We start from the raw sequence: 15,083 nt of genomic DNA on the forward strand, positions 1-15,083 counted from the left end.
TCCCCACATGCCGCAGACAGCGCCCGGCACCTATTGGCCCAGGAAGGGTCCCCCAGGCCGGATGGGCGCCGGTCACACGAGTGGTGGGGGCGGCGGCGGCAGGGGAAGAGACTGCTGGTGCTGGTGGTGGGGGAGGGGCAGCTGCGGTGGCGGTGGGGGCGGCGAGAGGCGGCCGCCGTGCCCCACGATGTCGATCTCGTCCTCGCTGTCGTCGGACGAGCACACAGACGAGCTGAGCGTGGGCGTGCCGTGCTGCGGCACCTGCGGCTGCGACTGCGCCTGCAGGTGGTGCTGGTGCGACGGCTGGGGCGCCGTCGCCGTCGACGGCCGCGACGAGAAGTCGACGGGCCCGTCTGCAACAGAGGCAGCGTGCTCAGCGTGTCGTGCGAAGCTGCACAACTGAGAGCAGACACTCTATGGAAAAGGACTTAGCTTGTGGTGGTATATCTCACCTTGCCCCCACCCCCACCCTGTCCTCTAAAAAAGTGAAACCCAATAAAGGTGATGCAGTGACTGCCATCATCTACTGGACTCTTACAGCTCACTGCCGACAAAAATAGGAAAGCCGAACACACGAAACACAAACAAGTCTCTCACGATTCTATACAGCGAGTGGCCGATTTTGTAACGAAACTGACATCTCTGATGGCGCCTTTTGCATGTTACAGATACCCTGACGGAGAGAAACCAGAAATAATGTGGAACAATATAGAGAATTAAGGAGAAGAGCTAACAGACTGTGCAAGAGAAAGAAAAGAGAGTGGAATAAGAAGAAATTTCAAGAACTAGAAGAACTAAAGGAACACAGTGAAATAAGAAAGTTCTATCATGCCATAGGCAAAATGAAGAATAGATTCCAACCAAAAACAATGGCCTGTTCCAGTAAAGATGGGAAAATGATAAGGGAAGAAGAACAGATAGTGGGAAGATGGACAGAATATTTCAAAGATACACTAAGCACCAGCCTAGAAGATGAAGAGACAGCTGCACAGGAGGGAAGAGTGGAGCTGGAAGTAGACAATGAAACCAATGAGGCAAGAAAACCAACACTACAAGAGGTCTCCCAGGCTGTGCACAAGTCAAAAAACAATCGAGTCCCTGGGGAAGACAGCATAATTGCTGAATTAATAAAAACTGGTGGTGAGGCTGCAATAAAGGAACTGCACACATTAATATCAGATATATGGAAAACAGAAACTATGCCAGATAATTGGAAAATTGGAATAATAGTCCCAATTTATAAGAAAGGGGACAGAACAGCATGTGAAAACTATAGAGGTGTAACACTCCTAAGTACAGCTTATAAGATCTTCACAAGTATATTAAACGAAAGGATACGGAAGTGTGCAGAAGGCATACTAGGGGAATATCAGTGTGGCTTTCGACTGGGCAGAGGAACAACTGATCAAATATTTGTGATAAGGCAAATGATGGAAAAGTTCTATGAATATGATATAGATCTGCATTTCTTATTCATTGATTTCAAACAAGCCTTTGACAGCATAAATCGGCAAGAACTATACAGAGTACTGAAAGAAGTTGGTATATGTGCTAAATTAATAAGACTAATCAGAATGACAATGACAGAGACAAGAGCAAAAGTAAAGGTCCTTAGCAGAACAAGTGAAAGCTTTGACTTTAATAAAGGTGTGAAGCAAGGGGATAGTCTCTCCACTGTCCTATTCAACATTGCCCTGCATGGTGCAGTAAATAAAATCAACAAAAGAGGCACCATATTTATGAAAACTAGCCAGATATGTGCATACGCTGATGACATTGCTATAGTAGGAAGAAATACCAATACACTCCTAGAAACATACCGGGCAATGGAAACAGAAGCCTTAAAAATTGGCCTCATAGTAAATGTAAACAAAACAAAATGTATGGTAATGTCACAATCTGAGGCCAGAAGAACCCCTAAAAACCTAAACATCAATGGGAAATGCTTCAATGGAGTGTCCTCTTTTAACTACTTGGGAGCCCTAATAACAAATGATAACAGTATTGGAATGGCTATAAGGGAAAGAATACAAGCAGGAAACAGAGCTTACTTTGCAAATATGCAGCTTTTCAAAAGTAGCCTTGTTACAAGAAAAACTAAATTGCTAATATATAATTCCCTAGTCCGCCCAGTTATCACATACGGCTCAGAGGTATGGACGTTGACAGAACACGATAAAAATGCTCTAAGAAGCATTGAGCGGAAAATACTACGCAAAATCTATCGGCCAATAAGGGAGGAAGAAGGCTGGAGAATACGCTACAATGCTGAATTACAGGAGTTAATACAAGGCAGGGACATAGTAAAATTTGTTAAATCACAGCGAATACGATGGCTAGGACACTTGGAGAGATTGGCAGAGGATAGAATTCCAAAGAAAATGATGAAAGGTATGATCCATTCAGTTAGGCGAAAAGGGAGACCTAGAAGAAGATGGATCGATGAGGTAATAATGGATATCAGCAATATGGGAGTCCGGGGGTGGAAAAGAGCAGCAAATAACCGAGAAGTGTGGAGGAAGATTGTTGAAGAAGCCAAGGCTCACCAAGGGCTGTAGAGCTACTGAAGAAGAAGAAGATACGCTGACGTTGCACGTGTCCCAGGAGGCATCGTCGGTAATATCCGTCTACTAAAATTTCCAAGGACCCACACGTGAACTGTCGCCACTGGCACAAATCCTCTAGCAGGCCTGCCGTATGTCCCAACTATCGCAGAGATTTCTTCCCATGACGCTTCCACTCCCCCCCCCCCCCCTCTCTCTCTCTGCCCTTAAAAACATCTACCCTTCAATCGGTTTCCTGTCTACAACCTCTCGATGGGATCATATTAGTGGGTGAACGCACGGATCGTATGGAAAACGCCACGGCCCCACGTCCTGTGACTCCTCGATTAATGTAGTAACCCTTTTTTTTGCAGAGGTGGCACTATAACTTTTTGTGTTAGTCACCAAGGAAGTGCGGGAAGTTCTTTGCAAAAAATTAGACTCGGTCCTACTTAAAGGACTATCAGTTTGAATATCGATTAATCAAACCTTATCGGAAGAATGTAGATCAAAATGGAGGACAGTAGCACAATTATAAGAATGGAAAGAGCCAAAATTTGACTCGTTAATAGAATTGTAGTCTACATTTGACATTTAGAAGAAAACAGAAATATTAAGTACTGAATTGGAAGGAACGAGTGCACTAGTGTTCAGTATCAGATTTCACATGCGATCAAGGATCAGTTAAAATTAAGACTATAAAATGATATCAGGGAAGACGCTACAGGTTTGAGACGACCGTGCGAGAGATATACTAGCAACGACGAGCTAAGAGTGGAGCATGATGGCGTCTTAAGTACCCACCTTGAATAATTTTGAAGTGTATACGCTCGGTGTAGCTAAAAAATTAAATTGTTTAACAAAGCAAACCCTTATAAACCTTCCTGGCAGATTAAAACTGTGTGCCGGACCGAGACTCGAAGTCGGGACCTTTGCCTCACGCGGACAAGTGCTCTACCAACTGAGATACCCAAGCACGACTCACGGCCTGTAGTCACAGATTTATTTCTGCCAGTACCGCGTCTCCTACCTTCCAAACTTCACAGAAGCTCTCCTGCGAACCTTCCAGAACTAGCACTCCTGAAAGAAAGGATATTGCGGAGACATGGCTTAGCCACAGCCTGGGGGATGTTTCCAGAATGGGAAAATATAATTCTGGAAACATCCCCAAGGCTGTGGCTAAGCCATGTCTCCGCAACATCTTTCTTTCAGGAGTGCTAGTTCTGCAATGTTCGCAGGAGAGCTTCTGTGAAGTTTGGAAAGTAGGAGACGAGGTACTGGCAGAAGTAAAGCTGTGGGGACAGGGCGAGAGTCGTGCTTGGGTAGCTCAGTTGGTAGAGCACTTGCACGCGAAAGGCAAAGGTCCCGAGTTCGAGTCTCGGCCCGGGACACAGTTTCAATCTGCCAGGAAGTTTCATATCAACGCACATTCCGCTGCAGAGTGAAATTCTCATTCTGGAAACCATTATAGTTTGTTTATAGTCACAATGAGCCATGGCAGTGTACTTTCTGTACGTGAAGAAATTTATGTAAAATAACAGATTTTGAGAAATCAGTCTAGGTGTTGAAGTGCCACACAGCACGTCTAAGGAGTCGTTTTATTGTCGTGTTAGCAAGGAAATTCAGTGAGGAGGAAGACTGTAACTTTTAAACGTACTATTCAGATCTCAAACTTAGGTGTTGAAGTGCCACACAGCACGTCTAAGGAGTCGTTTTATTGTCGTGTTAGCAAGGAAATTCAGTGAGGAGGAAGACTGTAACTTTTAAACGTACTATTCAGATCTCAAACTTTCGCGACGTCATGTAACAAAAATAATAAAAATGCGAATAGGACGTAGGTGTTGCCTTGGACGTTTCCACTGAATCTCAGTATTACGAAAAACATCCTCCACAACTAACTGACGTAAATCAATAACTACTCAGATGTTTCCACTACGGTAGCCAGTAGGTGAAACTCGGCAAGGCAGCAGTCAGACTGGAAATTCCAATATCCACAAGCATCAAGAATCTTGCCCCACAGCCGAATACTCCTCGTTAAATTCCAAGATGAGAAGACGCCAAGCCACAACGATCGCATCATCTGTTGACTCCAAATACGCACACCACTCTAGTTGATCCCAGAACAAGAAACCATCTGCACTCATTGAATTATAAAGTGGTTTATAGACGTAATGTTAATCCCTAGTTTGTATTAGTAGCTTGTCTCTAGCCCCATAAATTTCACAACGAGTATCACACAACTGTCAATAATTATCATCAGCGCAAGGCTATTACATTACATGTGAAAGAAAAAAAAATGCGAAAGTTTATTTGCTTGTGTTATTTAGAGTGACAATATGTAATTGACAGGGATTCGAATGATGAACGTAAGTTTCGCGGTAAACATTTCACATAATTATATAGTGCGTGAAATACAGGTTTATCAAAAAGTGTCTCTATGAACCAGAAGATAGGTGCTCGAAAACTACAATACATACAAAGAAAAATTACACATATCTGTGGATACAGCATCTCCCCAGGTTTGGATTTTCGATTCGATGTACTAGCAGTGGCGTAGTTCCACTAGGGAGAGAGCTTGACAGAAAATTTAGACAAATCATTTGCTTTTTACTGTCGCACAAGCTTAGTGCCCACTGCTTCGGTCGCATAGACTGTACAGTCAGTACAGATCTTTTTCTGTTTTTGTTGTAGCGAAATATTTTTATAAAAATTTTCACCTATTTCACCTCCTTAAGGGTAGAATTTCCAAATGAGAAAAACACTTAAACAAGTATTTTTTTAAATTTTGAAACGAGAAGTCAAATAGAAATTTTCATAAATATAGTTTCAAAAATGCTTTCTTAATGAAATATTTTCGTGAAACTTTTCATCCCCCATTTCATCCTGTCATGGGTTGAATTTTCTTATATCTAACCGGGAAGTCAACTACCAATTTTCGTAGATGGTTCTTTAATAATGATTTATTTAAAAAAACTTTCACCTCCGATTTAACACCCTTAAGGATTCAATTTCTAAAAATGCTGAAACATTTTTTCTAAATTTATGGCCGATAAACCAAATACCAGTTTTCATATTCGTAACTTCAGAATTGCGTTTATACCAACAAATTTTCAAAATACCTTATATCCCCTATCTTATTCCCTTAGGGGTGGAATTTCGAAAAATACTTTCTTAAACGATTCCTACAGCATAACATAACGCCCTCTCAAAATTTCGAGTTTCTGTCCTTAGTGGTTTGGGCTGGGATACAATGAGACAGTGAATCAATCAGGAGATTTCCTTTTTTACAGGGTGGTCAAAAGAAGTCTGAGAAGCTTGTCAGGGTAGGTTGTGCTGAGAAATAATTGTTGAGAAAAAAATTCGATACGTTGCGGCGGCCAAATCCAAGCTACCCGCCAGATACAATCAGTGACCTTAAAGCGAAAATGATAGAGCATGAGACTCCTCCACTTTTCCTTGGGTTCGATATCACGTCTAATTTTTGTATCGCTCTGTTCTTCGGTTTTAGAAAACCAAACGAAGAACACATTGGGTAACACCGTCTGTGGCGGGCCGCTAGAATCTGCGAGCGCAACGGGCCGATTGGCTAACTTCAGTGCTACTTGTAGGCGGGACAACGTATCGAATTATTTTTCTTATCAATTATTTCTCAGCAAAACCTAATCTGTAACACGCTTACAGGCTTATCAGACACTTTCTGACTGACCTGTATATACAGGTTGAATTTGTTCACACCTGCAGATAGGCAACAAAATGAACAGATTTCCATAGCAGGCTGCTTTCTCAGGACGTTCGTGCCAGCGGCTTCAAAGAATTGCTAGTATGTGTTTATGTATGTTGCGTCACAAACAGTGCCCACATTGTGCACCTGTAGTATGAGGTAAGAACTTGGACAGATGCTCTGTCCACTGAGACGCAGCAGGTACTTACGAATAACCCTGTATTAAATAACTACACTCCTGGAAATTGAAATAAGAACACCGTGAATTCATTGTCCCAGGAAGGGGAAACTTTATTGACACATTCCTGGGGTCAGATACATAACATGATCACACTGACAGAACCACAGGCACATAGACACAGGCAACAGAGCATGCACAATGTCGGCACTAGTACAGTGTATATCCACCTTTCGCAGCAATGCAGGCTGCTATTCTCCCATGGAGACGATCGTAGAGATGCTGGATGTAGTCCTGTGGAACGGCTTGCCATGCCATTTCCACCTGGCGCCTCAGTTGGACCAGCGTTCGTGCTGGACGTGCAGACCGCGTGAGACGACGCTTCATCCAGTCCCAAACATGCTCAATGGGGGACAGATCCGGAGATCTTGCTGGCCAGGGTAGTTGACTTACACCTTCTAGAGCACGTTGGGTGGCACGGGATACATGCGGACGTGCATTGTCCTGTTGGAACAGCAAGTTCCCTTGCCGGTCTAGGAATGGTAGAACGATGGGTTCGATGACGGTTTGGATGTACCATGCACTATTCAGTGTCCCCTCGACGATCACCAGTGGTGTACGGCCAGTGTAGGAGATCGCTCCCCACACCATGATGCCGGGTGTTGGACCTGTGTGCCTCGGTCGTATGCAGTCCTGATTGTGGCGCTCACCTGCACGGCGCCAAACACGCATACGACCATCATTGGCACCAAGGCAGAAGCGACTCTCATCGCTGAAGACGACATGTCTCCATTCGTCCCTCCATTCACGCCTGTCGCGACACCGCTGGAGGCGGGCTGCACGATGTTGGGGCATGAGCGGAAGACGGCCTAACGGTGTGCGGGACCGTAGCCCAGCTTCATGGAGACGGTTGCGAATGGTCCTCGCCGATACCCCAGGAGCAACAGTGTCCCTAATTTGCTGGGAAGTGGCGGTGCGGTCCCCTACGGCACTGCGTAGGATCCTACGGTCTTGGCGTGCATCCGTGCGTCGCTGCGGTCCGGTCCCAGGTCGACGGGCACGTGCACCTTCCGCCGACCACTGGCGACAACATCGATGTACTGTGGAGACCTCACGCCCCACGTGTTGAGCAATTCGGCGGTACGTCCACCCGGCCTCCCGCATGCCCACTATACGCGCTCGCTCAAAGTCCGTCAACTGCACATACGGCTCACGTCCACGCTGTCGCGGCATGCTACCAGTGTTAAAGACTGCGATGGAGCTCCGTATGCGACGGCAAACTGGCTGACACTGACGGCGGCGGTGCACAAATGCTGCGCAGCTAGCGCCATTCGACGGCCAACACCGCGGTTCCTGGTGTGTCCGCTGTGCCGTGCGTGTGATCATTGCTTGTACAGCCCTCTCGCAGTGTCCGGAGCAAGTATGGTGGGTCTGACACACCGGTGTCAATGCGTTCTTTTTTCCATTTCCAGGAGTGTATGTGGTTGTGTAAATATGATGAGGTTTCAAAAAATAAGTTACACATTGTTATTGCAGACCAAATAACTTTTACTGAATTTTGCACTACACTTCAAAGTGACGCAGATGCACGACGCTGTTGTTTAACATAGTCATCAAGTCTTTGCAAACAAAGGACGGAATTCTCTACCACTTGTTCATTTCTCCGAAGACGGAGCTGCACGCTTTGTTCACGAAGCTATTTAAGAACATTTGCGTGAACGTGCTCACTGTCGGAAAACCTCTTTCCCCAATATGTTCTTTCAGACTGGCCAAAATGTGGAAATCGCACTGTTGAAACACCTGAAATTCCCGAACAGCGCCACGCACGACTGTGCGGCCTTAGCCAAATTGTTGGCACCATTTCACTGCGACTGGACGCGGCACTGCATTTGGTCCACATATCACCAGAATTTGACGGTGAATATGTGTGCAGATTAGGCGTTTTGTCCACAAGAATCGTACTGTCCCCCGTACTTCAACTCTTGAGTATCAGGGCGCCGGAAATTAATGTCGTCTCTGCGCATGTAGATATTCGTTTGTCATTTATCTGGTCATTGTGTACTTCAAATTTTTGAGCCGTGTCAGACATTTTAACGTTAGAGTGACTTGTTTACTCGTAAATATTTTTTTTTCAATTTGTAGTGAAATGGCCAGCCAAATACCAGAAGAGGTACACTGTATTCTCTTTGAGTTTCCAAAGAGTACTGACGCAACAATTGCTACCAAGAATAAAAAAATGGTTCAAATGGCTCTGAGCACTATGGGATATGGGAGGCAGGATTCGAACCTGCGACTGTAGCGGTCGTGCGGTTCCAGACTGCAGCGCCTAGAACCGCTCGGCCACCCCGCCCGGCACCAAGAAACATTTGCGATGTTTACCCAAGTTCATTAGACATTAGTAAATGCCTGTGGTGGTTTTCGAAGTTCAAATCCGGCTATTTTCTTTCGGACCCGTATGACATGTTAAGGTCAGAAATGAAAGCAAATCCGTGTCAGACAATCAAAGAAGCGTCAAACACTGTTAACCAACATTGCTCGGCCATCCAAGAACATTGCAGCAGATTGGTAAATACAAAGAAAGGTAACCGATCCACCTCATGCATCTTATTGCTTCAGCGGCGCAATACAGAAGCGCTTTTAGATCGCTTGATCACAAGGGCTCTATGATAGCAAAAAGCGCAAAAAACAGTGGCTCTGAAGTGCAGCTAAGCCAGGTCTACACTCCAAATAGGAGCTTTTGTGTGTTTGGTGGAGTATTCGCGGAACCGTTCATTTTGGAGTGCTAAAACCTGGACAAACTGTGAATGCAGATATTTACTGTGAACAACTGGATCGAATAAATCAGTCTATAATTGAAAAGTGCCCAGCAGTTGACAGCAAAAAAGGCGTTGTTCTGCAACAAGATAATACAAGACCGCAATGAGCAAGATGAACACCTGAAGAAATTGGTGAACAGGGGTTGGAGGTACCACCTCATCGACACTACTCGCCCGATAAAGCGCTATTGGATTTTCATTTCTCCCGATCGCTATAACATTTTCAAAAAAAGCTGAAAGTACCGATGACGTCCAAAGTGCCACCTCCAGATGTTTTGCACAAATACTAATAAATTTTTATCGATTCAGGATTGAAAATTTGCACATCAGATGGCAAAAGGTTGTTAATAACAGAGGATTTTATATTACGGTTTAGGAATTAAACTTAATTAATAATTTATCTTTTTCAATTTGATTTACATGCCTCTGAGCACTATGGGACTTAACAGCTGAGGTCATCAGTCCCCTAGAAGTTAGAACTACTTAAACCTAACTAACCTAAGGACATCACACACACCCATGCCCGAGGCAAGATTCGAACCTGCGACCGTAGCGGTTGCGCGGTTCCAGACTGGAGCGCCTAGAACCGCTCGGCCACACCGGCCGGGAAATTTGATTTAAAAATACGGCATTAACTTCCAGTCCTCTATTAGATTTCCAGCTGCCGCAGTCTCACTGCCACGCACCTGTTATCCGTACCGAAGCAGAGGTGCGTCCGAAGGAAATTCGAACGAACTCTCTTCTGATAATGCGAAACTCTCGCTGCACAATGGCCTTAGCTTGAGATGGCATGTGTAAGTTACTTGTTGAAGTCCCTACGTGGCTGTGCAACCGGAGGCCGTTTAAAAATAATAACAATAAAAAAACACATTTTCTTCCACTTTGAAGGAAGGTGATAGTGAGCAATCCTCCGTGAGAACGCACAGGAAATACCATGCAGAAATGTTCTGTGGAGGCCAGGCCATCTGTTATATTCTTTTAATACCTTTCACTACTTTCCCTTTTAGCGTACGTTTTTCGCTTTTGGTTCGCTTCTTTCGTTTTCTCTTTCGATGTGGTTCCTCGTTACTTTTACGCCCTTGTTTGCATGAGGAAAAAGGGACTGATGACCCTGTAGTTTGGTCCCTTTACACTCCGAACCAACCAACCTACCAACATGAGGTCTAAACTCGCAGAGTGCGACTATCTGGGATGTTGTCCCACTCTCGGACAGTGCCGGCGAGCTGACTCTTGGCGCCCGCCGCGGTGGCCGAGCGCTTCTAGGCGCTTCAGTCAGGAACCGCGCTGCTGCTACGCTCGCAGGTTCGAATCCTGCCTCGGGCATGGATGTGTGTGATGTCCTTAGGTTAGTTAGGTTTAAGTAGTTCTAAGTTCTAGGGGACTGATGACCTCAGATGTTAAGTCCCATAGTCCTCAGAGCCATCTGAACCACTTTCCGACTCTCGGCGCTGTTTACACGAGACATATTACTCGCAAAAGCTGTTTGAGAGTGAAAAACTCTCACTTGTACACGTGGCTTAAACTGTATTGCATGCCCGCGAGTGGTACATCACACCTTGTAGACCTGTAGAATGTCGCGTTGATACACGAACAAATGTGGCAGCTTCAATGACAGTGTGATCGTCGGCACAAAGAAATGCGAAATTTCATATCTGTCATTCGGTCACGTAACCGCGTCGACTGCGCTGATTCCATACAAGCGACTGGTACATACACACCACAGCCATGCATAAAGTCATTGGTGGATGGTCAAACGATCTCCTGCTACCAATTCCATAGTGTGAACTTTTAATAGGGTGACCAATATTCTGACCAATGATTTCACTGATACTCTCAGTTACTGTACTCATAGGTAATACCAGTATATTTGGCTTTCTCGCTGCATCTGTGCTCCCGAACAGGGGAATGCCTCTGACACGGCCACCGATTCGACTTACTAGGTCTACAACTTTGCTTCCGCCATTTTTTCTCGAACTTCGGGGCTTTATTGTGAAAAACTTACAACATTATGATTCGTAGTATTGGCCATCGCTGGCCACTACTTTCTCCCATCTTTCGGATAGCATACGAATCCCGTGGCGAAAGAACTGGGCGTCTTTTGTAGGGATCGATGAATAGATTCAATTTTGCACTTTTTCGTATGATCGGAAGTGTTGGTCAGCCAGACTGTATGCCACTGATCGAAAAAGGTGGTAGTCAGAGAGAGCAACGTATGGAGAATATGGTGGGAGGGATAGGACGACTCATTTCAACGTTTCCATGTATATTTTTTTTGCGACGTGGGGTCGAGCACTGACCTGCTGCAAAATTACCTTTACGTATCTGTCGCCGTATTGTGACCGTTTGTGTTTCAGTGCTAGGCTCGAACGCATCACGTTCGGTAATTATATCCTGTGACTGTCTCCTTCCATTTCAGTAGCTACGAAAACGTTCTGTCATCCACCGCCATGCCGGCCTTCATCATCAAAATCACTGTTCTTAAGGCACTGAAAACATTCTCTGCATGTTCTTCCACTAATAGTTCCCTCACCATTGGTCTTACGTAGCATTTTAAGAGCCATAGCCGCAGATTTCTTCATGTCAAAGCAGAAAATTAAAACTTCCCGCAAATGGCGAGAAATGGGTACGTAAGTTGACGTAATTAATCAAGAATAGCCTTACGTTGCAATCACAAATCGACTAATATTTTTATGGCATTATGTTTACACATGCCTAAGCTTATTGTATTACACCTAAGACCAACCACGCGAACCCTTCTTGCCGCTACTGCCGTCTATTGCAAAACGGCGAAGCAAAGTTGTAGACCGACCTAATATGTTTGGCAGGTCGCTCGTGTACGACACAAAATGAAAGAGTATAAGGTACTGCGGCTCAACAGTCCCTCTTTTTCGAGAAAACCACCCCTAAAGTTCCTGAAGCGCAGTCGTCCGAAAATTGAGGAATCGGTAGATAATTGAAAATAAGTATTTTTCATCATCACACACGTTCCTATAAATTGAGGAAAGATACTGTTAAGACTGCCGCTTTGTTTCTATAATGCAGATGATGTTCAACGAAAGCGCTGCTGACTTAGCGACCAAGGCATCTGTTCGAGGAGGTGAGAACCTCTGGTCGATTCTCAAATGCGCTCTGCAGTTTTTTGTTTGTATATTAAAATTTGTAGGAATACAACGGTTGATAAGGTAATCGATAAGGAGTAATAGCAATATAAAGAAATAAATTTCTCAGACGACTTCGGTTAGTAAAGAATTAAAATACAGTGTAAGACAATAAAGAAAAGAAAGAACTGCGTCCCACAAAGGCACTGTTCGAACAGGACTGAAATTGGTGATCTAAATGTAGAGACAAACAAATGATTAAAATTTCAGAAAAATTGGGTGATTTATTGAAGGGAAAGAACTTGACAAATTGAGCACGTCTGTAAGGCGTTGGTCCACCTCTGACCACTGCGCGAGGAGTTGTTACGATTGGCACTGTTTGATAAAGTTGTTGGAAAAAAAAAATGGTTCAAATGGCCCTGAGCACTATGAGACTTAACATCTATGGTCATCAGTCCTCTAGAACTTAGAAATACTTAAACCTAACTAATCTAAGGACATCACACAACACCCACTCATCACGAGGCAGAGAAAATCCCTGACCCCGCCGGGAATCGAACTCGGGAACCCGGGCGTGGGAAGCGAGAACGCTACCGCACGACAAAGTTGTTGGATGTCATGCTGAATTCTGTCCAACTGGCGCGTTATATTATGAAAGTCCCGAGGGCACTGCCCATAATGTGTCAAACGTTCTCGGTTTGGGGGAGATCGGGCGACGTCGCTGGCCAATGGGGGGTTTGGCGTGCACGAAGACAAGCAGCAGAAACTCTCACCGTGTGCGGGTGGGCATTATCTTGCTGAAATGTAATCTCAGAATGGCTTGCCATGAAGAGCAACAAACGGGGTCGTACAATATCGTCGCTGTACTTAAGTGCTGTAAGGAAGTAGCGGATGACGACCGAAGGAGTCCTGCTATGAAACGAAATGGCACCCACACCATCACTCCTTGTTGCCGGGACGTATGGCTGGCGAGCCACCGCTGTGCTGGGCGTTTCCTGACACGTCTTCGCAGTTTATCGGCGCTCAGTTCGTAGCGGTGCTCGTCACTGAAGACAGTTCTACTGCAGTCAATGAGAGTCCTAGACAAATGCGCCCGATGACACTGCAAACGGGCTTCTCGGTGTAAAGAGGTCAAAGATAGTCGGCGCAAAGTGCGCCGTGAGCTCAACTCCTTTTCAGTGAGCCGCCCATTTCCGGCTCTTGTGGTCGCTGAAGCACCAGCTGCACGTCAGATCGGTAACAGTAATGTCTTGTACGTCTATCTACAGCTACATCCATACTCCAGAAGCCACCTGACGGTGTGTGGCGGAGGGTACTTTGAGTACCTCTATCGGTTGTCCCTTCTGTTCCAGTCTCGTATTGTTCGTGGAAAGAAAGGTTGTCGGTATGCCTCTGTGTGGGCTCTAATCTCTCTGACTTTATCCTCATGGTCTCCTCGCGAGATATACGTAGGAGGGAGCAATATACTGCTTGACTCCTCCGTGAACGTATTTTCTCGAAACTTCAACAAAAGCCCGTACCGAGCTACTGAGCGGCTCTCTTGCAGAGTCTTCCACTGGAGTTTATCTATCATCTCCGTAACGCTTTAGAGATTACTAAATGACCCTGTAACGAAGCGCGCTGCTCTCCGTTGGATCTTCTCCATCTCTTCTATCAACCCTATCTGGTACGGATTCCACACTGGTGAGCAGTATTCAAGCAGTGGGCGAACAAGTGTACTGTAACCTACTTTGTTTTCGGATTGCATTTCCTTAGGATTCTTCCAATGAATCTCAGTCTGGTATCTGCTTTACCGACGATCAACTTTATATGATCATTCCATTTTAAATCGCTCCTAATGCGTACTCCCAGATAATTTATGGAATTAACTGCTTCCAGTTGCTGACCTGCTATATTGTAGCTAAATGAAAAGGGATCTTTCTTTCTATGTATTCGCAGCACATTACACTTGTCTACATTTAGATTCAATTGCCATTCCCTGCACCATGCGTCAATTCGTTGCAGATCCTCCTGCATTTCAGTACAATTTTCCATTGTTACAACCTCTCGATATACCACAGCATCATCCGCAAAAAGCCTCAGTGAACTTCTCATATTATCCACAAGGTCACTTATATATATTGTGAATAGCAACGGTCCTACGACACTCCCCTGCGGCACACCTGAAATCACTCTTACTTCGGAAGACTTCTTTCCATTGAGAATGACATGTTGCGTTCTGTCATCTAGGAACTCTTCAATCCAATCACACAATTGGTCTGATAGTCCATATGCTCTTACTTTGTTCATTAAACAAACGTGGGGAACTTTATTGAACGCCTCGCGGAAGTCAAGAAACACGGCATCTACGTGGGAACCCGTGTCTATGGCCCTCTGAGTCTCGTGGACGGATAGCGCGAGCTGGGTTTCACACGACCGTCTTTTTCGAAACCCATGCTGATTCCTAAAGTGTAGATTTCTAGTCCTTGTACTCGAACATAATACGTGTTCCAAAATTCTACAACTGATCGACGTTAGAGATATAGGCTTGTAGTTCTGCACATCTGTTCGACGTCCCTTCTTTGGAACGCTACGCTCCTCTAGAGACCTACGGTGCATCTCTGCAAGAAGGAGGGCAACTTCCTTCGCGTACTCTGTGTAAAATCTAACTTCTGAGCTTTGAGAACCTCTCTGACGATTCCTACGTTCTCATGCTCTGCCGTCTCTCTAGGTTGACTGCTTCCTTCT

At 45.1% G+C, this 15,083-nt stretch overlaps 1 protein-coding gene across 1 annotated transcript in view; it reads right to left on the reverse strand.

The window, feature by feature from the left end:
- LOC124712122 (brain-specific homeobox protein homolog) overlaps window positions 1-15,083 on the reverse strand; it is a 243,771-nt gene that overhangs the window by 111,934 nt on the left and 116,754 nt on the right. Inside the window, exon 5 of the mRNA XM_047242421.1 lies at window positions 302-353. Coding sequence (XP_047098377.1) covers window positions 302-353 — 52 coding nt within the window. The remainder of the gene's footprint in view (window positions 1-301; window positions 354-15,083) is intronic.

The sequence above is a fragment of the Schistocerca piceifrons genome, chromosome 8 (genome assembly GCF_021461385.2).
Source record: "Schistocerca piceifrons isolate TAMUIC-IGC-003096 chromosome 8, iqSchPice1.1, whole genome shotgun sequence".
Taxonomy (NCBI): Eukaryota; Metazoa; Arthropoda; class Insecta; order Orthoptera; family Acrididae; genus Schistocerca; species Schistocerca piceifrons.